General features: G+C 44.7%; 1 protein-coding gene across 4 annotated transcripts in view; it reads right to left on the bottom strand.

Moving 5' to 3' along the window:
- Positions 1-3,334: 3,334 nt before the first annotated feature.
- MICAL3 (microtubule associated monooxygenase, calponin and LIM domain containing 3) overlaps positions 3,335-24,127 on the bottom strand; it is a 166,249-nt gene continuing 145,456 nt past the window's right edge. For 2 of the 4 annotated variants that reach the window (XM_075440799.1, XM_075440806.1), the window contains 4 exons: positions 10,364-10,429; positions 7,954-8,053; positions 7,426-7,499; positions 3,335-7,341 (listed from right to left, as the gene is read on the bottom strand). In XM_075440799.1, the coding sequence (XP_075296914.1) occupies positions 7,157-7,341; positions 7,426-7,499; positions 7,954-8,053; positions 10,364-10,429 (425 nt within the window). In that variant the 3' untranslated portion in view covers positions 3,335-7,156. Of the gene's footprint in view, positions 7,342-7,425; positions 7,500-7,953; positions 8,054-10,363; positions 10,430-22,197; positions 22,249-24,127 lie in introns of all 4 variants that reach the window. The other 2 variants (XM_075440824.1, XM_075440833.1) reach the window with 2 other exon arrangements.

The raw sequence follows: 24,127 nt of genomic DNA, 5'->3' as shown, positions 1-24,127 counted from the left end.
TGGAGTGCTCTGTAAGAGGACACAGGCAAGTCTTCATCACTTCCCTGGAGTAATATCTGTAAAATGATGCTGGAGGCCCCCTCTCTCCCTCTGGCTCTGGGAGGATGATACCAGCTGCAGTGCCAGCACTGTTGCTTTCACCCATTACTACCTGTGGGGTCCTTTCCTCATGTAACAGCTCCGTTGCTGCTGATGCTGAGGATTTAAAGGATGAAGAGGCACTTGGGCCTTACTTCAGTTCTTACAGGGAGTCTCCTCCCAGAGTGGTTTTCCTGGAGAGGTACATGGCCAGGCAGCATCCTTCCAGGATTGGGTTTGCATTCTCCTATATGCAGGACTTAAAAATGCAATTACTGATGTAGACAGCTGTCACAGCACTCATGGCGAGGACTTTTCAAATGCTGTTAAACACGAGGGAAGCCAGACTGCCAGGTTTTTCACCTACTCTTTGCTCTTAGCGTTAGGCATGACTTCCCCCTAGTTATTTTTCCTGACAAGTTACATTCATTGTCTTTGTCCAGGCCGAGTAGCTGTATAAGACAATAGCGATCTGCTGCTGCCAAGACCAGGCCCTACATATCACTTAACGAACCCACTGACACCCTTCTTCCTGTGCTTCTCCTCAGAGCTGAGGGCACCTTCACACTTCCCCCTCAGTAACTGCTGCTCTACTCCTTACCTCAGCGCCAAACCCGAAGAGCTGGGGAGGGGTCGTGGTTCTGTACCCAGGAGAACAGCGTAAGGTGGGCAAGGCAGCTTCGAAGGCGTGAAACACCATGTGCAGAAAGGGCTGCTGGAGGCTCCTTCCGTTATCGGTGGAAACTGAAAGCAGCAGCTGCCACCGCGCTGGGCTCCCCAGGCAGCATTTCTGTTAGAGGGCCTCTTCCTGGTGGTGTTTCTTATGCACGCGTGGCTCATCTGTGCAGGAGGCGTGACGCTGCTCATCTCGGAGGGCCAGCGGAGCTCTTCGCCAAAGCCAGCCATACAGGAAGGTCTCGCTGGGAGACTGGGTGTTCCGTCCATACTTTATAAAACAGCAGAACCTCAGGGGCACAATTGAGATCGGGGGCTAACAAGTTTGCAGTGCAATTAAAAAGCCACGATGAAGTGTTGCAAGCTATGGAGGGGAGCCGATCTCCTGTGCCTCGGAGTCCAGCGGTCTCTTTCCACATACTCATTTCTCTTTTGGCATCAAGGGAGAAATCCATGCAGACTGGCCTTTTGGCTCCAGAGATGCCTCCCGGGTAACCGCAGCTTTCTCCCACTACTGTTTGAAAGCAAAGGACCCAAAGGTCAGGAAGAATTGTGGGGTCTGAAATGTCCCCAAAGAATTGCCGACCTACTGAGCTGCACAAGCGAAGGAGCGAGCTGCACCGCTCCTGCCAGCTGCAGCACAGCCCACTGTCCCCAGCCTCCAGGCCCTGCGCTGCGCAAGAGGACATCCGAGGCCCCTCATCCCCCCGGCTGCCATAATAGCTCTGCTCTAACCCAACCACCTTACAAACACCAGGGTTTATCCTCTGTTTTGGAAACGGTTGGGTGGGTAGGAAAATTATACTCATTGTTCGGGATTTCCCCAGCCGGGATTTCCCACAACATCCTCTGTGTTTTCTGCCTGTTGAAAAAAAGGCACAAAGTCTTATGATTTCCCTCACAGTCTGCATAATGACAGCAGTGCTGCTGACTGGATGTCATTCCTCCAGGCTTCAAGCTCCTGCTGTTTACTGGACCCAGCGGACATCTGCCATTCTCAAACAGGAGATATCCAGACAAGATGCCTTTTCTTGATACATGAGCTGGTGAGGTGGAACCTCTGAATGGTTCCAGCCTGCTCCAGGGGCGCAGCTCCAGAGCTGCACATCACTCCGCTAACCTTCCTGAGCTGGCACAGCGCAAGATGAGGCACGGGCATAGGGTGGTGGAGGCTTTAAACAACACAGAAAGTGAGCACAGTGGTGTCAGTGTCATTCCCTCCTTATTTCGCTGAATGCTGCTACACCAGCATCAGATGTTCACGCGAGTACTGCAGGATAAGGAAGTGAGCTACTGCTACAGAAATGAAATCCTAGTTCCTACAATTCAGTTTACATTACCTTCACCCCTTCTTGGCTATTCACTGTAATTTCTCTTCACAGAGAATCTGAAGAAATACATGTAAAATATGGAAAAAGGACGACCATGTACTGGGGCTGTATCAGGATCGATTTCTTCCTATCTCACATATTTCAGAGGGGCTCCGAGTGTTCCAGCAAAAGAGAAATCAAAGTAGGCCCCTTACCACCTAGGGTTTTATCTCATCTCAAGATCACCTTCCCTCAGCTCCCGGCTTCCCCTTTAATCATCAACCATGGGACTGAGCACAAGGGAAACCAATGGTAACTCCACCAACAAAAAGAAAAAATAATTAATGACTTTATTTTTTTTTTTCTTTTTTAGTTCAGTTGGCCATCTGAGGTGCTAAAATCTCAACACCAACGAAGCAAGTGTGCATAAAAACAAACAATAAAACACAACCAAACAGAAGAAAACAGGCTGGAACAGAGTTGGTTTTTTTTACAGGTAGGGTATACACTTTTCTGTTAACACTCCATATATGCCAACCGTAAAAGCCTTGAACAATCTGAATATCAGAGTTCACTTTCATACAACAGGGAGGATGCCAAAGCAGATCCCTTCACCTGGATTAGACTTCACACACACACGCATGCACGCACAGAGTATTTAAATTACTGCAATGCCATCAGAACATGGCATCCTCCCCCTCACACCTGTTTTCAGTGTCATCCTCATCTGCCGGGCTACCCTGCCTATAGCAGTACTCTGAGCAATCCAAAACCAGGAACTTTTGGAAAGCTTCTAATGTCTGTTATTTTGCAACGGTTGAGAGCCAGCGATCTCTTTCTCTGTGAACTATATACAGGCTGGTTTTTAGTATGCTTTAGAGTTCTCTTTATTGCAGACAGTGACAACTGAAATTCCCATAAAGCCATATTGTGGCTTTTCAGTTTGTACGCAGATTTTATAATGCAACACCTTTCTCACCCACTGGTGTCTGGTGTAAACACTTAATTGAAAACTCATTTTAAAAGAATGCTAACCAAACAAGGTGTAGCTGTGAACATTTTAGGAACAGCTGCTAAGAAAATGGAACTGCCGGCGGGCTCTAGATCATGCAGTCTAGACCACTTACAATACTTGTAATGTTCAGGATTAGGATGTATAAAAATATTAAAAACCACCAGAGTGCACACAAATGTGGTGACTAGCTCTATGCAAGCACCGCGTTCTAAGAGGCCTAGACATTGCACAAAAGTCAGATTCTTGACCGTGGGGGTAACCCAAGGATCCACTGGTGTCTTTACATACAAACAAATATTTACATAAAATGCAGAGACAGATAGAGAGAAGGACTGACTTTTAAAACTTGCAGTTTGCTTTAAAATATGTTCAGCAATGCAGTTTGTAACGTGCCCTAGCGAGACCATGGGGTATTGGTTAACTGAAAGGAATATGTCTGGAAGTTGGAGCTGAAACATTCTGTCACCTCCTCACACCTTAGTTCTTTGAAGCTCATGATTTTACAGCCATTTGTGAGTTTAATGAAAACATAGTTAAAAGGAACAGAACAGATTTAAAAAAAAAATTGTACTGTGAAAACAGCAGATTGGTTGTTTTGGCAGTCCTCATCCCCCCCATCCCCATTTGCCTACTGGGCGTTTCCAGGAGATGATAACCCCTTCCCTTCCCTGCCGGGGACTGAAGCCTTGCCCCATCCTCAGTGTGCCCGTTTCAAAACAAACACCACACCTTACATTCCAAGCTCTGCTCTCCTCCCACCTACTGCAGGGAGGAAGCGGCCAGCCCCTGGTATGGACCCTGTCACATGGGGACGGGTGCCCTTGCATGCCCACTTTTCAGAAGCCTTTTTTCGCTCCTCATACACAAAATGGACACACGTCATTGAATGCACATGGCTGAGTCATGTGCTGCTGCCCACCTGGGCAGCACAAAGAGCTAGAACAGCCTACTTGGATTCTGATACAAATAAGGAATCTTGTAGTCACAAGAGCCTTCTTCAGCTTTGAAAATATAAAATTTGAATTAAAAATATTCAGATAGTAAAAAACCCCAGTATCTGATATGCAAGTTGTATTCTTAAAAGTGCAACTGAACAGCAAATACAAATTGTGCCTTTTACAACCATTTTGATATAAAAAGGCCTTTTAACATTCCCTTTCATGTATTTGTAATTAATTTGCGTGTACGATGTTAGCTCTTCATTTTCATTCTCACTGCTGGAGGTCTTCAGCATAGCCTAAAGAGTTCAGGTTTAGAAAATGTGGTTTCCCCCTGCAGTAGGGCATTACACCCTCAGGTGATAGCATTACAAAGCTGTGGCCAGCGTCCCCCAGCATGAAAGGGAAAAGTAGTAATCTGGTATTTCTTCTTGAGGATTTCTTTCTATTCTACAGCTCACATTCAATAATCTTTTGTTGAAAGTTAGATGTGGTCCATATACCTAGTGCACTATAAAATGGACTGAGGTGAATTCTCTGCACAAGACAGTTTACAATAAACCATGTATCTAGCTTCCCTCTTTCTTCACCCCTCTCCAGCTTCCACTGGCCCCTCAAATGCAGACTAGGTAAACTACCGTTGCCAATTTGACTTGTGCAGCTGGCCCCCGCACTGGCAAATGAGGCGAATGCTGTTGGTTGGACATCCTGTCAGTAAGCCAACACTCCGTGGTGCTGGTATGGCAGGTACCACTTGCTAATACACACAATCACAAAGCAGCACTGCAGCTGCCTGTCTCCTTGGTTTCATGAGCATCTGGATTGAATTTGTGATGCTTTAGTGGAAAACACTAGGGGGGATAAAAGGGGAACACTTGAGGCCGAAAAAACATGTTTCCACAGTTAAGAACCAGCACCACTTAGAGTCTCTGGGGGCAGTGCTACCCACTCTTCCTCAGCCTGAGGCACGCTCCTGAGTCAGAGGTGAATTCAAATCATAGACCCAGGCTTACAGAAGACCTCTTTGAAGGAGGCAGAGAGCCAACAGCAAGAAACCATGCTAACTTCTGTCCTGGGGCAAAAGATTAAAGGATGTTCAGCCCCGCTTGCGTGCCTTGCACCAACAGTGTAAGTTCCAGCTGAAAGCGTCAGTACGCTGTATGAACGCGCTTCAGAATGGCACACTTTCTCAAAGACACCTGGGAGCAGGCTTAGCACTTCTTTAACAAGAAGAGAATATGGTCAGCATCCCAAGACGGGGTGGAAAATCTCTTAACAAGTCACATTATGGATGGGATACAAACCCAATGCACAGTGCTATTTCAGCTCCGTGGGACAAGTTAAGGACATAGTGTGCTCAGGGAATCTGTCAAACAGTGAACAGTGCTGAATTGCTCAGGGTATGTCCTGCTCATTGATTAGCGTACGATTACGACGAGTACCCTCCTGGCTGAAAACCAGCAGCTTCGCTACCTGAGCCAAAAGGAGCTTCCTCCAACAGAGGCAGCAGGAAATGTGCTATTTTTGTTTTCATGGAAGTCCCTCTAGCTGTATCTCAGGAGTGTGACGTTCCCCTCCTTCAGTGAGAAAGAGACACAAGGGATAATTCTGCCTCATGGTTTTGGCTTTCTTGTTATAAAAATGTAAAATTTAAATAAATTATAGGTTTATTAGTCCAACAGAGGGAATATGGGATGCAGAAAAGTATGCTAGGAACGCAGATAGATTCTTACAACTCCATGAGTGCACAGGATTTTGTCATAAAGGAAAACTCCTAGGGCAGGATGCATCTGTGGGTACATAAAGGCTGCCCTTGCTGTGACGCAGGGACCAATCCACAGTAGTGTCTTTCTCTAACAGAGTTAAAACACTCCCTCCCCACAATCAACTATGTGTAACAATCAAATTATTAATAAGAAAACTAATAAATAGCCACAGGTAACAACGTCCAGTAATTTAGAAGTGGAAGTTGTAGGATGCAGCAGGCACACACACCCATCACTCGTCCATTTTTTTCCTAAAAGATACAAAAATGAATCTTCTTTCAAGTATTAAAAAAATAAGTTAATTGACATAAAAGGGTCAAAGTGACTGAGGGCCCAGGCAGGTCTTAAGCTTTGTCTCCAATGTGCAAAAACAAAATACAAAGGAAAAAAATAAAAACACTGAAAAGTCTTAATGGTGGTTCGGTCACTGAAGGGCTTCTCTCTTTTAGGTGCCTAACAGCCAGCAAACGCCGCCTGGTAACACCCCTGTCCCACCACACGCTCACCACTGTCACACAGTCAGTATTTTCCAGTGTCAAAACAGTCACAACAAAAACAGAACAAAGAAGCCCACCAGCCTCTGAGCTGTGGCCACGACGACGAAGGCCAGCAGTAGCTGTCTCTCCAGTGTGTAGCAAAGCAGAAGGGCATCTTCCCTCTCTCTTCTTCTCCCCTTTTTTCCCCACAACAAGATGATGATTTAGGAGGCTATGACAGGGAGAGTCCTCTGATGCCCAAACCTCTCTAAAAACCAGGAGGCAGAGAGTTCCATCACACATACTAGTAGTATCTTCTCTGTCTTGTATTTCTTCATATCCATGCATAATGATCAATTGCAGGTTTCTTTGGTGGGGAGGAAGACTAAAGCAAAGAAGGTGTTGCCCTGGGCTTCTGGAGCTCTCTCGGACAGCTGACTCCACCATACAGGCTGCTACAGGCTGCTGTGGTTTTCCAGAGAGGGTTGCCACTTCCCCCCCTTTTATTAGAACTGGTGTAGTAAAAACGGGAAAGGAATGGACTGCCATAAATCCAGTTTAGTTAAGGGTACTTCTTCCCTTAACCTCCTTCCCCACACATGGATGATTCCTCTCCCTCCTACCACACACACAAAAACACGGTCCATTGTACAGGACCTCAAGGAGACTCCACGGTCTCAACTCATTATCTTCAACTTGGTTTGCAGGCATGTAAAACTTAGGCTTCTGGTACCAACACACTTATCAAAAGGCTTCTGAGTGCTTCAAACCAAATCCCTGCATGCTGTCGGACCCTTCAGAGGTTTCCCCTTCAACATCTTCCTATCCATGTAAATTCTGGCGAACTCAGGGTAGGCCAACTGGACAACACAGACCAGCAGAGGTAAATGTGTTAAGCTCAGGACCAGTTCAAGCTAAAACCTTTGGAAAGCATGACTGCCTCCAGGTCCTTGTCTTCTTCTTTTTCTCGAAGCCGTTGCTCCTCAAGGAGAGCCACAAGAGAGTCTCTCTGCTCCACTACTTCTAGCATCTCATTCAGGATCCTCTTCTCCTCCGAGAGCTCTTCATCTGTCTTCAGATGGTCTGCGGAGATATCAAAAACTGTCAGCATACACAAGGCTAGAAATACATACATACCATCTATGAAATGTTCCCTTTTGCTCTCACCTTCAACCGCCATCCTCTCCCGGAGTTCCTGCTGTAATCGACTCTGCCTGTCTTCCAGTTCTAGCTCCCGAGCACTGAAAGGGAAACACCAGGAATCCAAGTTCTGCATATATTAAAATACTCCATATCCATTCTCAATTTCTGCTCCCTCTCTAGATATCTGCTATGCATTTTACCCATCAGTTTTGGAACACTCTTAAAATACCTAAGATGTATAACTACAGGCAGAGAAGAGGGCCACATGGCAAAGGTGACCAAATTAAACACTTTTGGCTACACTTAAACGTGGACTCTGCCAAAACCAGAAGGAGCCACATATCATTTCTGCACAGCTCAGAAACGCTTGCATGAACAAGATGTGTGTTCTCCAAGAACAGCTTGGAATGGGCTCAGAGCTTTAAAACTGCATCCATACTTCTGCATGTGCACAAACAGTTGGAACTTTCATTCCTTATTGCTTACTACTGACAGATTTCTGATACTATTTGTAACATAATCCCCCGTTCGAAGCCTTGCACATTCACTCACAATATCATCAATTCAGACTCGTAGCGAACCAAGGCATTCTTCTCCTGCACCAGCTTGAACCACTCCTGCATCAGTTTGGGATCATCCTTCTTTCCCATTCCTGCCAAAAAAGAGACTTGGTAAGTTTTCAGGTAATGCCCTGCAATCCTTACAAGCCCAAACTGCAAAAAAAAACAACAATGGGGCAAAATGTGCAAAGAAAGCCAAGCAAGATGCTGCCAGAGCACTCCCAAGCTGGGTCCATTCAGTTTGCCTACAGCACACAAGAGTGGAAGTCACCTCCAAAGGGATTCTCTTCTCTTTAGAGCCTGATTTTTTTTTGCTTTTTTGCTTTCTGATTTTCTTGTGATTGCTTGTTTCTTCCTCACTCTTACTGCAGAAAGCCCAGATTTCTGTATTTGACTTCTCTTTTGATTAGAAGAACTTTACAGATCCTCATGCCAGCTACTTAAATGTATGCTCATCAGAAATGGACTCAATTGCCACTCCATCTGTTTTACCTTTATCTTCTTCAGTCGCATGTCCTCAAATCTTTTCTTTTACAGGCCAAAAGTAACATCTTGTCTTTTTTCAACAGCTAAATATATCCTTTCTGACTGCTCCTCCCAGCCACATGTATCTATCCATCTTGAAGATCCCCTCTGCACAGTGAACACAGAAACCACCTCTACTGTATTGCACACGAGTGCTGGAAAGAAAAAGAATCCCCAGACACAGTTGCTAATATCAAAGCGGAATAAAAATACCTGGGCCTTGGCCCCCTAGTACAAAACTCTCAGTTGGTATTTAATTTATTTGAAAACCAACTCCTAAACTTACTGATGAATCTCATAACCTGTCAGGAGTTATGCGGAATAAATTGCACAATGCTGTTCCCAAAGCCTTCTGTTGATACTTATGAAATGCAAGAGCTTACCCGGGAAGCTCCTTCTAGCAGTCTCCTGGTCTGGGCCACTGATTCCACACTGAACCACATGCAGATGAATGCTGTGACTTACATCAGACACCGTGAAGGACACCAGCAATGCGCCTGCCTGCATGGAAGTGGAGGCAGGAGCAGGGCCTCAAATCAAGCTCAACAGTACTTTTGGGTTGCAGCTTGCACTGCGTGTAACCTAGGCATCCTAAAGTAACTAACATCCCTGTCTGGGTTTGATATTATCGATACATACGATCTACATCACAAGCAAAAACTCTCAGTCATTTTGATGCTAAGAATCATCAAGCAGCAAGCTTACTATTCAGGCTCTGGGAAACACTTCACAACTGCCACATTAACAGCTAGTTAATTCAGACCTGTGCCCAGCCTCCATCCTTCGGACCTCAGAGAAGCGCTGCACTGGAGCTTAACAAAGGAGGGCCTGCAACTCCTACTGAACTGCAGCTTAGGCTGAGAACACCTGCCTTTGAGCAATCGTCACAGCAGACCCCTGGTGAACACCAGACCTGGCTGTACCACCCGAAGAGCCTCTGCTCTGTGGACTTTATAGCGGTGTGTCGCTCAGTTCCAAGCATTCCTTTCTGAGCATCTCTGCACAATATGCCCATGTGGTGGCAGGAGAGGGAGACTGCACATGCAGATGTCCAGTGCGGTGGTGCCATGAAGCACTGGGAAGTCTCCCCATCCTTTCCGATGCCAGGATGTATAGAAAACAAATGCCGCTAAGAAAAAGCCAAAAACACAACGCTACTGACCTATGAAATACAGAAGTATTTTTAAACAGCCAATGAGCAGAGGAATAATGGGAGGATTCGAGAGGGAGCACTGACAACTGATGTGAGGGAGCACCATGGAAAGCAGAGTAAGTGGTTAGCAAAATTACACCACAAACACACATGAACAACCCCTTCCCCCATGCCTTGGCCATGGAAACTTTACAGCAGACTCGATTTGGGACAGTTAAAGAATGCACTCAGCAAGACAGATGAGGGAAAACTGGTCTAGCTTCAGGTTTGTTAGTTTTTAAAGTTCAAGGATGTTTTTGCAAACCAGTCCTTATAAAGACACAGTATTCCTTGAATCCGTACATACTAATTAAAAGGCCATTTAAGGAAGATTTTTTTTCCCTCACTCCACCTTCCAAACATCTTTCAGGAGGAATAGAGAAATTGAAGCCACCAAATGAAAACAAACTTTCGAGTGTGACGTTACTCTCCCACCGCTGCTGCCCAACGTCCCTCCCCATTGCTACCCCCTCCCTAGCACAGCTGGGACCAGCAAAAGGGATACTGTACCTTTAATAACCTGCTATAGGCTCAGAGAAGCTGGTTACCCGGTTGCTACCAAGAAGGTTGGTTTGGGGACACAGCAAGAAAAGGGCCAGGGGCCTTGTGCTCACAAGCTGACTAGTTCTGCTATGATAACCCAGCTGTGGTCAAGGAGAACGGGGAGCGTGTGAGATTACGTTACCTTCATGAGCACAGCAAGGGCAGAAGGAGAGAGGTCTACGACGTGGTGTCCCGGCATTGGGCTCAACTTCAATAGGACCAAACGAGGAAGAGGAAGAGGCAGGAGAGGAAGAGGAAGTTGGAAGTGGAACGGAGAAGGAGAAAAGGGGTGAAATAAAAGACAAGCAAAGGACAAAAAGCGTAAGAGTGAGAAAGAAAGGAAACACAAGAAGAAAAGAAAAGAATAGAAAAGAAAAGAAAAAATACAAGACATGGAGAAGCAGAAACAAGGGATACAGTCTACAGATGAATAATGTCCCTAACAAGCACAGATAACAGGTAGGAGGTAGACTGAGGTGCTGGTGAACTCTTACTGAGCTGCACAAATACCAGGCAGGAGGTTATTGTTACTGTACTTTTTCCTAACGCACATTTTTCAATCACATGGTCTTTAACCAAAAGGTTTGTGAACAAGATGTCAGGACGAGCAGAGATGAATATTTAACTCCTACCAATAAATGTCAAATTCCAAGCTGGGTACAAAAAGTCTTGCTTGCATGCATAAGACACCAGCTGTAAGCAGCCACTCTCCCTTAAAGCTTTCTCAGGACCATGCTCTTATCACCATGGCAGCATCCACTGATGGTAAAAGTGTCCTTTTTAACAGCAAATAATTCTTCAGACCGGGAACATCACAGGGAGAATCTGAAACATGGAACCAGCCTGCCAGGATCTGCTGTGTCAAGTATGCTGAGTACACCTGTACTCAACTGGACTGTTGTGCTTAGAGAGGGAAAGGCTTTTAAATGGATAAAAAAGTGATTTGCATCAGGTTCTGCAGGGGTGATGACCAACTGAGGGCTTTTCAGAGTTAAAATGGTAAATTTAAAGCTCTCCCTTGACAGTCTCATTTCACAAAGCATTTTAAAGCTTACAAATCCTGCTAGGATCAGTGACTTACTGAATTTTTTCCATCTTTTCTGGTACCCTGTGAAGGACAAACATTTCTCATCTCTAAAATGGTTCAGCTGTTTTAACACTGAGAATTTGCTTTTCAGCTGTACTTAACATAATAAACAGCAGGAGATAACCAACATCACTAACAGTTACAGGAGAACATATGCACCAGGACAGTGATGAGCCTGAAACATCAGAGCTAGCAGAATGGAACACTTCCTGCTCTCAGTGCACAACCGCATTGATAAAGGGGAGACATTCCTGTGTTGGGAAAAGGCATGAACTCCACAACAATAATATGGTAAGAATAACGCTTATTTTGGAGATGTCAGCAGAGCTCGATATACGTGGTTCAGAGGCTTTACAGGACTAGACTACGGGTGACCTGGGAAGGCTTTAGAAGGGACCATCACAGAACTAGACCAGCACACGCAGGACACACTGGAGCGAGAGGGAGAACACACTGGCTTCAAAGCCTGTGACTGAGCAGCGCAGCTTTCTCACAGGAAGAAACCTCTGTACTGGGAGTAGGAAGGGGCAACATTAGGAGAGGTGCCACAGTTGGCCATATGACAGTTACAAATAAAGCATTGTACCAACATTAGTTGACAGTACCAGAATCTTAATTATAGTTGTTCAGATTTTCCAGCTTCTTCATTTAAAATGAAAAAATGCTAGGGCTTTTTTCCTACAATTATCATTGCACATACTAGGTTACAAAAGCAAAAACAAACAAGAAAAACCCCAAACCGCAAAGGCACTGTGAAGAATAAGCTTCCACACAAAGCAGAACATCTAGTGCATGATACCTATTATATTTTCTATTTCACATTCTATCTTATTCAGCATGCATTCTTCTACAGATGCTGTAATACTTTTAACTTGGTCCTGGGGGATCAGGAGATGGACACTTAACTATATGGAAAAATCCACTTCAGTTTTTCAGGGTTTGAGATTTCGTTGAGAATTGTGTGTGTGTATGGGATGTTGGTAACCCTAACGCAGCCACATTTATAAAAAGCCACAGGACTTACACAGCAGAAGGCTGTAATACAGAACCCACTCCCTGCAATTGTGTTTTCTTCCTTTGCTCTTAGCTGTGCTATTTTTTTAACAGAAATATTACCCTCCCACTCTTGTCTAAGGAAAACACGTCCTTGAGTCAAGTTACAAAGTCCATGGTATCTATAACAGTCCTGCTACCGGAAATGTTAACGAATGAACATATTAAATTAAATAATGAATATAACATCTACTATTAAGATTATTCCAGGTGTAAATTATAGTTGCATCAGTGAATACAGGTCATATGATCATTGCAATTGCTTTGGAAACAACTTGTGTCCAGCCTAGGATGATCACCAAGGCTTTAAAAAGTGTTCCTTATGTACTGGAGGTCCTAAACAGCAAGGACAGAGTAAAGTGAAACCTGAAAACTTAACTCTTCTAGTCCTCTAAAGCTGTGAAAATGACACCAATTATTATGCTCTAAAATATATATATATAATGCAGTAGAATTTTAAATATCTTTTTAAAAACTTCTCTAAGGTGACAGTCATGAAGACTGCCTCGCCACCCTTTGCTAATAAAGAGTATTGATACATGTGGTACACATACTATAAGCAGACTGAAGTAGGAACTTTCTAACTTTAAGAGGAAAACAATTTTATCCTATTTCCCGAAATGGAAAAAGATTTTTCATTGACAGTAACAAATCTTCAAGTGTATTCCATGTCACGCATTTCACTACCCCTTCCAGTGAACTGTTTCAAGAAAAGGCCTCTTAACTGTTTCAGAAACGGAGAACCGTGGGGGGGAAAATCATTTTGATATATGGAGAAAGCATTCCCTCAGCCAGCTGGTAAGTTTAGATACATCTGATGTATCATCAGATCATTCACATTCTTCTCAAGGTTAATTTTAAAAGAAATACAACTTCACAGCAAGAGTTCTCACTGTGTACATTTACGATTAAAGACAATCCTGGGAAAAGGCTGAACTCCTTGTCCAGCATGACTAAAAAGGAGAACTATACCATACCCTGATTCACAATATGGTGTTAAAAACCATCTCATCTACCTTTCTGTTTAAGTCTCCTCCACCACGAAAACTGACAGGCCAAGCCTGGCGACACAGGTCTTCATCCGCAGCACGGGAAGAGCGCTGCTGGCTGCAGCAATACAAGCTACCCACTGCCCTGCTGGTGCAGTTTGCTCGGAAGGAGCTGAAGGGTAAGAGAAGAACCATTTCTGTGACCGCTCACTTCTTAAGTTCCCTCTGTGCTGTCAGCAAGAATCTGAGGTCTGACCACAGCTTCTGGACAGAAAATTATACCTTTTTTCTCCCCAGAGAGACAAACCCGCCAACAGACTGTGTTAATCATCAGTTGTTCCTTCAATGCCACAAGCCAACTTTTCTGAAATGCATGTAAAGCCTTCAAAGTAGAGGTCAGCAGCCCAAGCAGCAAAGACGGCAAGCAGAGGCATTCAGAAGGGCGTGTGGGGTGACGGAACCAGAGCCAAGAGCTGCAGCTTGCTGAGGAAAGGACCGTGTCATCCCAGCTCCCAAGCACACTGAACATCCTGGGGAGGTTGAAGCTCTGCCTTGCAGATTAGCCATACCCCATTGATAAAGTGACTGGAATTATCTTGCCTCTGCAAAAGGAAGCCTTTCCCAGATCTTTCTGGGAAATCTTTCATGCAGCCATGACAAGAAAGACCTTGTTTGCCTCAGTACCCTTGAGAGACTGCAGACTTTGCTAAAGTGGTACAAACCAAAAGCCAGGCCAAGAATAGCTCTAAAGCCTCTTCAAAACAAGGAACAGAAATTGCATAGCCACCATGAAAATACACCTTCCTTTTCACTGTACATTGTTCTTTGTTACACAAGCTACACCAGACTGCTATCTTCTTTTCTACTTTTCATTCCCATGTTGTTTAAAGAGCAATACTTCAGACTAGTTTTGTCCTTTTCTGCCATAGCTACATAACACCTCTTCATAATCTGAAGAACAGTAGTCAAAACGATAAAACAGGATGAAGAAAGCACAGAAGAAAGTTTGGTGTGGCACACACCATCATCCCCAATTCATATTGATGCCCTTTACTATTCGCCGATGCACTGTGGTGCAACAGCTGTGCTGACTTCTGAGAAGTGGTGAGCCACTGCAAGTCAAAATGACTTGAACAGATATACCACAGCCCAAATGGGATCACATCCTTTGCAAGCTTTGCATTCAAAGACTTTGATTTCTGTACTGCTGACTAACCAGGGCAGTTTGGAAATCAGTAACACTGGGCAGGAATCCAGCTCCGAGGCTAATCTCGGCTCTCATGCACCATTACACTGCCACTTGAGCTCACAAGCTAAGAGCAAGACACCTCAGAAATTCTTATTCTACTAACAACTGCCATCACCTATTTAGCAGGCATACTAAGAATTCTAATTTTAACTCCGTGCTTAAAATAAGGATCAGTCCAAAAGGGATCAGTAAGACAAACTGTTCACTGATCACAGGAATTATCTTCTTTCCCACATTTTAAAAATCACTTATGGTCAGAAACCTGAGTACTGAAAAATACAGCATTCCAACTTTAGTATTTGGCGCAGTTGTTCAACAGCAGCGTTGTAAAAGACCAAGAATACAGAAAGCCACCTCCTGGAGAATAACATCCACACAGCTGTTGAAAGCTTTTGGGTAAGAATCAGAGACCGAGGCAACAAAGGGAACCTTGTGGTTGGTGTCTACTACAGGCTGCCCGATCAAGCGGAGCCTATTAATGAGGCCTTACTCCAGATCCAGGAGGCTTCGTGCTCGCAGTCTCTTTTCCTGCTGGGGGACTTCAACCACCCCGACATCTGCTGGAAAAGTAACACAGCGAGCTGTAGGCAACACAACACACTCCTGGAGTACATTGAGCATAACTTCTTAAGCCAGGTAATAGACAGCCCTATCAGAGGGGGTGCAATACTGGACCTGTTGGTCACCAACATAAATGAGCTAATTGGTGACGTCAAGATTGGAGGCAGCCTGGGCTGCAGTGATCACACACTGGTGAAGTTCGCAGTCCTGAGGGAGAAGGTCAGGCAAAGAGTGAAGTCAGGACCCTGAATTTCAGAAAAGCAAACTTCCAGCTCTTCAAGGAGTTAGTCAATAGGTCCGCTGGGAAACCACCCTCAAGCACAAGGGAGCAGAACAGAGCTGGCAGATCTTTAAGGACACTTACCATAGAGCGCAAGAGCTCTCAATCCCCAGCTATAAGAAATCAGCCAAGGAAGGTGAGAGACGGGCACGGCTGAGTTGAGACCTGCTGGTCAAACCACAAGGCAAGAAGGAGATGCACAGGCAGTGGAAGCAGGGACAGGGATCCTGAAAAGAGTATAGGGATGCTGCCCGCTTGTGTAGGGATGGGGTCAGGAGGGCCAAGGCATGGCTGGAGCTGAACCTGGCAAGGCATGCTAAGAATAACAAGAAGGGCTTCTACAAGTATGTCAGCCAGAAAAGGCAGGACAAAGAGAGCGTACTCCCCCTGATGAGCAAGACTGGCAAACTGGTAACAAAGGACGAGGAGAAGGCTGAGGTACTCCACAATTTTTTTGCCTCAGTCTTCACTGGCAACCTCTTCCCACACCTCTCGAGTCGACGGACCGCAAGTCAGGGATTGGGGGAGCAAAGCCCCTCCCACTGTAAGGGAAGATCAGATTTGTGACCACCTGAGGAACCTGAACATACATAAGCCTATCGGGACCTGGTGAGATGCATCCCAGGGTTCTGAGGGAACTGGCTGATGTAGTTGCCAAGCCATGCTCCATCATATTTGAAAAGTCGTGGCAGTCAGGTGAAGTGCCTGGTGACTGGAAGAAGGGAAACATTGCACCCGTTTCTAAAAAGGGTCGAAAGGACAACCCCATGAACTACCGACCTGTCAGCCTCACCTCTGTGCCTGGGAAGATCATGGAACAGATCCTCCTAGAAGATATGCTAAGGCACACGGAGGGCAGGGAGGTGATTCAAGAAGCCAGCATGGCTTCACCAAGGGCAAGTCCTGCCTGACCAACCTAGTGGCCTTCTATAATGGAGTGACTGCATCAGTGGACAAGGGAAGAGCTGCGGATGTCATCTATCTGGATTTCTGTCAGGCCTTTGACACGGTCCCCCACAACAGCCTTCTCTCTAAATTGGAGAGATATGGATTTGATGGGTGGACTGTTCGGTGGATGAGGAATTGGTGGGATGGTTGCATCCAGAGGGTAGTGGTCAACAGCTCCATGTCCAGATGGAGACTACTGACAAATGATGTCCCACAGGGGTCCATACTGGGAGCAGTGCTGTTTGATATCTTCATCAATGACATAGACAGTGGGATGGAGTGCACCCTCAGCAAGTCTGCAGATGACACCAAGCTGAGTGGTGCGGTCAAGATGCCTCAGGAACGGGACACCAGTCAGAGGGATCTGGACAAGCTTGACAAGTGGGCCCACGTGAAGCTCATGAGGTTCAACAAGACCAAGTACAGGGACCTGCACCTGGGTCTGGGCAAGCCCCAATATCAATACAGGCTGGGGGGTGAAGGGATTGAGAGCAGCCCTGCCGAGAAGGACTTGGGGGTACTGGTGGATGAGAAGTTCAATATGAGCCGAGAACACGCGCTCGCAGCCTGGAAGGCCAACCGTATCCTGGGCTGCACCAAGATAAGTGTGGCCAGGAGGTTGGGGGAGGGGATTCTGCCCCTCTGCTCCGCTGTCCTGAGACCCCACCTGGAGTCCTGCGTCCAGCTCTGGAGCACGCAACATAAGAAGGATGTGGACCTGTTGGAGCAGGTCCAGAGGAGGGCCACAAAGATGATCAGAGGGCTGGAGCACCTCTCCTGTGAGGACAGGCTGAGAGAGTTGGGGCTGTTCAGCCTGGAGAAGAGAAGGCTCTGGGGAGACCTTATAGCAGCCTGAATGGGGTCTATAGGAAAGATGGAGAAAGTATTTTTAGCAAGGCCTGTTGTGACAGGACAAGGAGTAATGGTTTTAAACTAAAAGAGGGCAGATTTAGACTGGATATAAAGAAGAGATTTTTCACAGTAAGGGTGGTGAAACACTGGCACAGGTTGTCCAGAGTGGTGGTAGATGCGCCATCCCTGGAACTTTCAAGGCCAAGTTGGACGGGGCTCTGAGCAACCTGATCTAGTGGTAGATGTCCCTGCTCACTGCAGGGGGGTTGGACTAGATGGGCTTTAAAGGTCCCTGACAACCCAAACTGCTTCATGATTCTATGATCTGCAGGTATTATACAAGTTGAGGGCAGGGATTCTGACAAGTATCTCATAAGCACATCACTCAGCGTGTCTGACTTAACAGTAAACTGTGTCAAAACCAATATCCTCTAAAGTACAATCACCAGAAGCAACCTGGGGAAAACTCATAGACCACTGAAGTGTCATGCAACCTAAACCCCACCCTTGTTCCAGCAGAAGAGAGAGAGAAAAAAAACAAGTGGGGAGGGGAAAGAAAACTAGGAAAAGCAATAGGTAGAGCAGAATACACACACAAATGACTGCACAGAAGTTTTCTGCTTCTACAAGACCTCAAGGCACTTCAAAATGCAGTCAGAATGAGTACAGTCCTGCCCTGGTCCTGTCTCCCAAGACTGTTAGTTTCTGTGTGCAGAAGGAAGTAGGTAAATGGCAATTGCTTGTTTCCAGTACCTAAGAAGTAGTCTAATTATACTTCTGCTTATCAAGTGCTTTTTCCTGCTCCAAATTTAAAGCAAAAAAAACATGTTGCCAATTCACTTCAGTGTCAAAAGCAGCTGCAGACTGCGAAAACAATGTTTATCTTACAACTCCACTCCTCTTCCAGGAGAGCTGTGTTTGCCAGTCACAAGAAATGCAACCGTTCCCACTTGAGTGTATCAGACTCCAACTCCAGCCCTGCAGAGTTAGATCTGCAGGACTTTAAAGGACAAAGTCAGCTCAAGTATTTTACGTAAACTAATAAAAAGGGAAGTTGTTGTAGAGCATGCTTTAAACAAAATACAAAGAACTAAAAAAACACATTCGCACTTTCCGCCCCTCCCGTTTACCCGATGTTCATGAGGCTCTTGTCAAGCAGGGAGAACATATGTCTGACATTAGCACTATCAAACATACCAGCCCTCTTCCTGACATCCTTCTGGCCGGTCTCACCATACTCCAGCCCAGAGCAAAGCAAGACGGACGTGTGGGGCTATTTCCTCAATGATTCCCTGCTGGGTGCAAGGAAAAGGAAACTGCTCATTTGAGCGCAGAGGGAACAACAGAGGTACTTTCCACAGGCAGATGAGGAGCAAACTGGGACAAGAAAATGGTGGGCAAGGAGGAATTGAGGCTGGGACTAATTAAGCAAGGAGACTAAGAATGCAAACTCCTGAAGGAGAAAAGACAGAGAGGAGAGCGGAAAAGGAGTAAGGGATAAAAGGAGAAGGCAGATTTTGTGGAGAAGATACGACCTACGAATTTCCAGACAAACAATGCTGGGCAGAAGAGGGAGCAGAGCCCAAAAATTCTGGGAGGAGGCCATAGGCAGGGATTGAGACTGTGGGGACTCAGTCAGTGGGAAGACCAGAGCAGGAGTGAAAGACTAGGAACAGATAGTGGGGAGGAACAGGAGGTCTGAAGGGTAGATAGTAGGATTTCTTTGTCAGGAAGGTAGGATTAAAATTAAATGCATGAGAAGCAGAAACTGTGACTGAGAATGAAAATAAAAGTGGGGTAAGGAGCTTTGGATGGAAAAAGACAGGATTAGGAGAAGGGCTGTCTGGAAAGAGGGAATAAGAAGGACAACGAGTGTATATCCACCAGACCACTGCATCCTTCCAGCATCTGGCTCAGAATCTGTTTTCAAGTCTCACCATTCCCGAGCTGCCAGCAAACATCTGTGAAATCCACTGACCGTGCCCCATTTCCTCTCCATGAGGATGACAACCTAGCGTTGCTACCAGTTATTCCCAGAAGGGCAAGCGAGAAGAGTTCTCAAGTTCTCTGCAGTGGATCTAAAGGTTATAAATCTGTTGCTATATCAACATAATACAAAATCTTAATTTCAATTGACTTTGCAACCTTTGTACTGTTCTTTTAACATAACCGCATATACGATATACACAGAGGAATAATTACTCAGAATTGAAATGTGATCATCTGTAGCATGAAATGAAACATCTGCTTTACAGCAACGGTACATGACATTGTAGAACAGGAAGAGAGGATTATGGCATCTGAGCAGAGCAAGTAGTTAAGATAGCAATCTGTAATCCTGCAAACTGGAACTTGACCAAGGATGTCAGAAGTTACCACTCCCTTGCAGAACTTGTTGCGCAATCTCTAAAAACTAAATGAAATGTAACTCTAATTATTATAAAGAAAATCCGGAATAGATTAATGTCCTAATCATTCAAAAATTATTACCAACTTACAGTTAACTTCTCAAAATATTTTGCAATTTTGCTTATCATTCTACCGACAGCATGACTCTAGAGTCATCCCTATGTCTCAGGGACACAAGTTGCCAGTAGAATAATTCACTACGCAGCCACCCGCGCTTGCAGTGCTCAGCAGGACCACGCAGCCACACGGTGCTCCAGGGATTTTACTGGCACTCCACCCAGATGCAGCGTCCTGCACAGACATGTGAGTTTTGAAGCTGAGCTCTAAATCTGCCACTGGATAGTGATGAGTATCCTCCGAACAATGTATCCCTTCTGGCAAAAGTGTTCTGGCAGCCCCAACATCAAATATAAAGCAAATTACAGAGACAACAAACCAATATTATAAGGCCACATACTCCAGGCAGGCTATACTGGCTCATTGCATTTAAAGGGATACTGCCCAATACAGTTTTTAAAAGTTTGTTTTGAAAAAGGTATTTTTGAGATGAGCAGAAACTTGATATAGTTTTAAAATACATCAACCATTTTTTAAAACAGTGAACACTGTCTTCTTCATTGGAAGCCCAAGTGACTGAGTCACCATATAAATAAAACCAGCCTGGTACAGGAGATCAAAAATGACCACTCGGGGGTGACTGTCCGAGCTCAAAGAAATGGAAAAAGCAAACATGCAAAAGCGATAAACAGTAAATTCAATTTTCAATTAAGATTTTCTGCAACATGATAAATTTAAGTGACAGTGTCCCTTTAAGTAAGATTATTTTGCTTTTCTTAAAGCCACTATTAGTGATTTTGATGGGATTGCTGTCTCTAAATAGGCATTAGGAGGAGAAGCAGGAGGAGGGAGAGGTATAGTGGAAATAGCATTAAGTAGGGATAAGGGTCTGTTTAGTGTAATTCAGCATCAACCCTTTTACAGCTCCTACTCTATGCTCATAAGGGTATGTGCCAGCCCTGATGGGGGCAGAACTAGAAAGAGATTTTCAAAGTCTCTCTGCAGAAGATACGCCAGGAAAGAATGCCAGAGGGTCTGAACAGTGAACGAAGCGCAGGGCTAGCAGAGGACTATCACATCAAAATTAGGACAGGGGAACTGGGCCACAAATTAAGTCTAATAAGGAGAAAAGTCTTCCAGTTTGAAACTTGAACTTAGGTGGATGTTCTTAACTCGGGTGGATGTCCTTCAGTAAAAGCTTATTATGCCAGGACAATCTGGAGTCATTCCCAACAGACAGATACTATGGGACAGCCTCCCCCTGGAGTGGGAGAAAAAACGACAGTTAAAAGCCTGGGCAAGGTTACATCTGAAGGATCAAATGCAGAACACAACGAAATCAGGGGAAGCCTTCTAGTGATGTCTCTTGGACCAGGCCTAGAGTGTGTGGCTCTTCCACTCTGTGGGGCTGGACTGTAATGTACTCCCTCAACAAAAACGCAGCTTAGATCAAGCAGCTTTATACTCTGAAAGACAAATGAAGCGAGACCCTCAGACGACAAGGAAACCAAGCAGAGTTTGCTTTCTCTTGGATCTGCTGATGGATGCGTTCATTTTATAAGAATAGATTTAGGGTGACTAAACTGTCCAAAGGAATTTTAATTTTGAAGATGGGCAAATGCTAAACAAATGCCGTTTGCAACCCAAAAGCTGTCAACCTACGCAGAGGTTCAGGAAGTAACATTAATTTAAGAAATGCTGACCCATGGTGCAGTGATGACCAGATTATAATCGTTAAGTGAAAAAAAGAGCTAAACACTGTAAAATGAGTTTAGCACTAAACAGGATATTAAAAAAAAAAATTAACACAGCAAGAAGCTTATTAGCTGTGTAATGATGCAAACTGAGCTGCCTGAAAACAGCAGATTCCAGCAAAAATGATTGGAAGTTTTAACAGGAAATTCTCTCCCAACCCTACAGTAAGGCAAAACAAGAAAGAAGAAGTATCTGTCATCTACAAGTGTTTCCAAAGTCCCTGGAGGGAGCATTTTGTTTTTGTGAGATCATCAACACACTCTGGCTTTTCTGGAAGAAGCAAACGAGCCTCAGAAGGGGAAGAGGGATGCAATGGCATGACTAATCCTTTACAGTGCTGTTAGCCCTCGGGAGCAGGTCAGTTCTGCCGTCCTCTTCATGTGAAAATACTTTCCTAAAGAGTATTTCAATTGTTGAGGTGGACTGTGCAAAGGAGAAGCAAAAAATCAGAACGGCCTTCCACTGCTAGCAGGGAAGGTGGCTGGAGTGAAAACAGTCAGTAAATTTTTGAAATAACCAGCCCTATGGAAAACAGAAGAGGGAACCTTATACACGGTTTGTGGAGCATGCCAAGATCTCCTCTTCCTGAGCTGGAAAAGGGGTTCTGCTACAGCCAGTCAAGTGCAAGGGCTGTTCCTTCTTGTTTGTGAGCCAAGGATGGGAGAAGTAGGTGAAGGGAGGGGTGGGAAGGAGTGTCAGCAGGGTTAGTGTCAGCAGGAGGTTCAGCTATACATACCACCCAGATGCAAGTCGATGAGGTCACTGTAATAAGACTCTCCCCAATAGTCTACAACAAGGAATTGGTGAAGACAGAGTTATTGAATCAGATACCCACCCTAGCCCCACACAATCAAAGCAATATATGAGAAAAAGACATACAGACAAAAACAAAAAAACAACGCTGGCAAACAAGAAACACGCAGCTACACACATGGACACACACATATATAAGAATTATATGTCTCTTTCTCTGTATATATACATATATGTATGCACACACATAGAAATATATCAGAAACATATATATTGGGAAGATGAGGAGAAAATTCCCAGTATGCAGGGCAAGGACTTCCAAGAGGGAAAATCAAGAAGTCTACACAGAGCCACTTCACCTGTTTCAGTCTGCACCAGTACCTGACACTGAAGTCTTTCCTGTTCTTGCTGAGAAAAGCAGAACTGACCTTGTTGCTTTCATGCTCAGCAATATGTCAGAAGGAAACGGTGTCCCTTCTTAGCTCAGCTGCAGGAAAGGTGCGAGGGCTGATTTCTTGGAGGCGAGTGAGCAGAGGTTGTGTGCGTACAGCACACGGGTGGAAGGTGCTGCCTGAGCACTGACATGAATGGCCAACGCCTGAGTGTGGAAAGGTGGGGGGTGTGCTTCTGCTAGGGCAGCAGCTGGGCCGGAGAAGAACCTGCGCAGGAGCGTGTGGAACAGAGACCTGTACGTCCACAGCTGCTAGAGACAGGTACACCATGAGTCTAGCACCACGTAAAGTTTCTTCAGGGGAGAGACCGATGGGAGTATTGAGAGCATGATTTCTCACTGCATGTGATTCACTTGATGTAAAGAGGTGGCTCTTAAATTTTTCAGTTTTGATCTGACAGTAGGAGACATTTTCCCAGCTCTTAAAAATGATTATAGTAGTTTATGCTAAAGGAGGACAAGGGAAGAAAAAAAGGTTCCAGAAATTTCTGATTTGATGTATTTTTAAGTTAATAATTGAAAAAATGAAAAATGCACACAGGAAAGCAAAGTCATAAGCATGTCCAAACAGGCGAATGCACTATAACACAAAGTACTGTACATTAATAGCAATCCATCCAAGGTGTCTCTTGGGACATCGCAGAAAAAAGGAAAATTTCTGCATTGAGATTATCCTACTTTACCTTTGCAGTGAAATACCATGATGCAAAAGAAAAGGGGGGAGAGGGGAAGGGAAAAAAAGGATAACGAAAGCTTAGACCACCTGTATATGACAAACTTGCCACCTGAAATAGAGTTTACATTGTCACTTGAAATAGAGCTAACAGTCCAAATCATTCATTCTTGCTATGAATGCAACTATCAAAGGCTGAGATTTTCAAAGATAACCACAGAGAACACATTAAGGCAATTAAGTAATCCTAGGGTGTGAGATCATCTTCTGAATCAAAAAACTGAATGTTAGATCGAGCATTCAGTTTTTAAAAGTGTAAAAGACCAACTGTGCCTTGCCTGATGCTGAGCCAATTTAGGAAAGGAAAAGACAAGGAGGTAGCCAAGAAGGTGCAATTATTTTGTCAATATAAAGTTGACAATGACCTCCAAAATGTTTCTGAGTCTGATTAGTTGAATAGCTAGTATCATCATATAAATATTCCATCTTGACAACTATCAGATAATGAGTGAAATTAATGGAAAGAGTATTGAGCTGTCTGTACCTATTGCTAGGTATTAAATTAACTTTAATCTCTCAGGAAGACAGCAGGGCATTATTGTGAAAAATTTATTGACAGTCTTCTCAGCGTAAGTCACTTGGCAAGAACATATTAAGAATGATGCAAAATGGATGGAAAACAGAGGCAAAATTCTTCTAAGTAAACAAATTCTTATTATAGTACTACGTTTTGTTCTTACCAGGCTAACTGAAAAAATACTTTTTTCCTAAAAATGGAAAGAGGTCCAG

The sequence above is a fragment of the Opisthocomus hoazin genome, chromosome 1 (assembly GCF_030867145.1).
Source record: "Opisthocomus hoazin isolate bOpiHoa1 chromosome 1, bOpiHoa1.hap1, whole genome shotgun sequence".
NCBI lineage: Eukaryota > Metazoa > Chordata > Aves > Opisthocomiformes > Opisthocomidae > Opisthocomus > Opisthocomus hoazin.
This window is presented reverse-complemented; position numbering and strand designations above follow the sequence as displayed.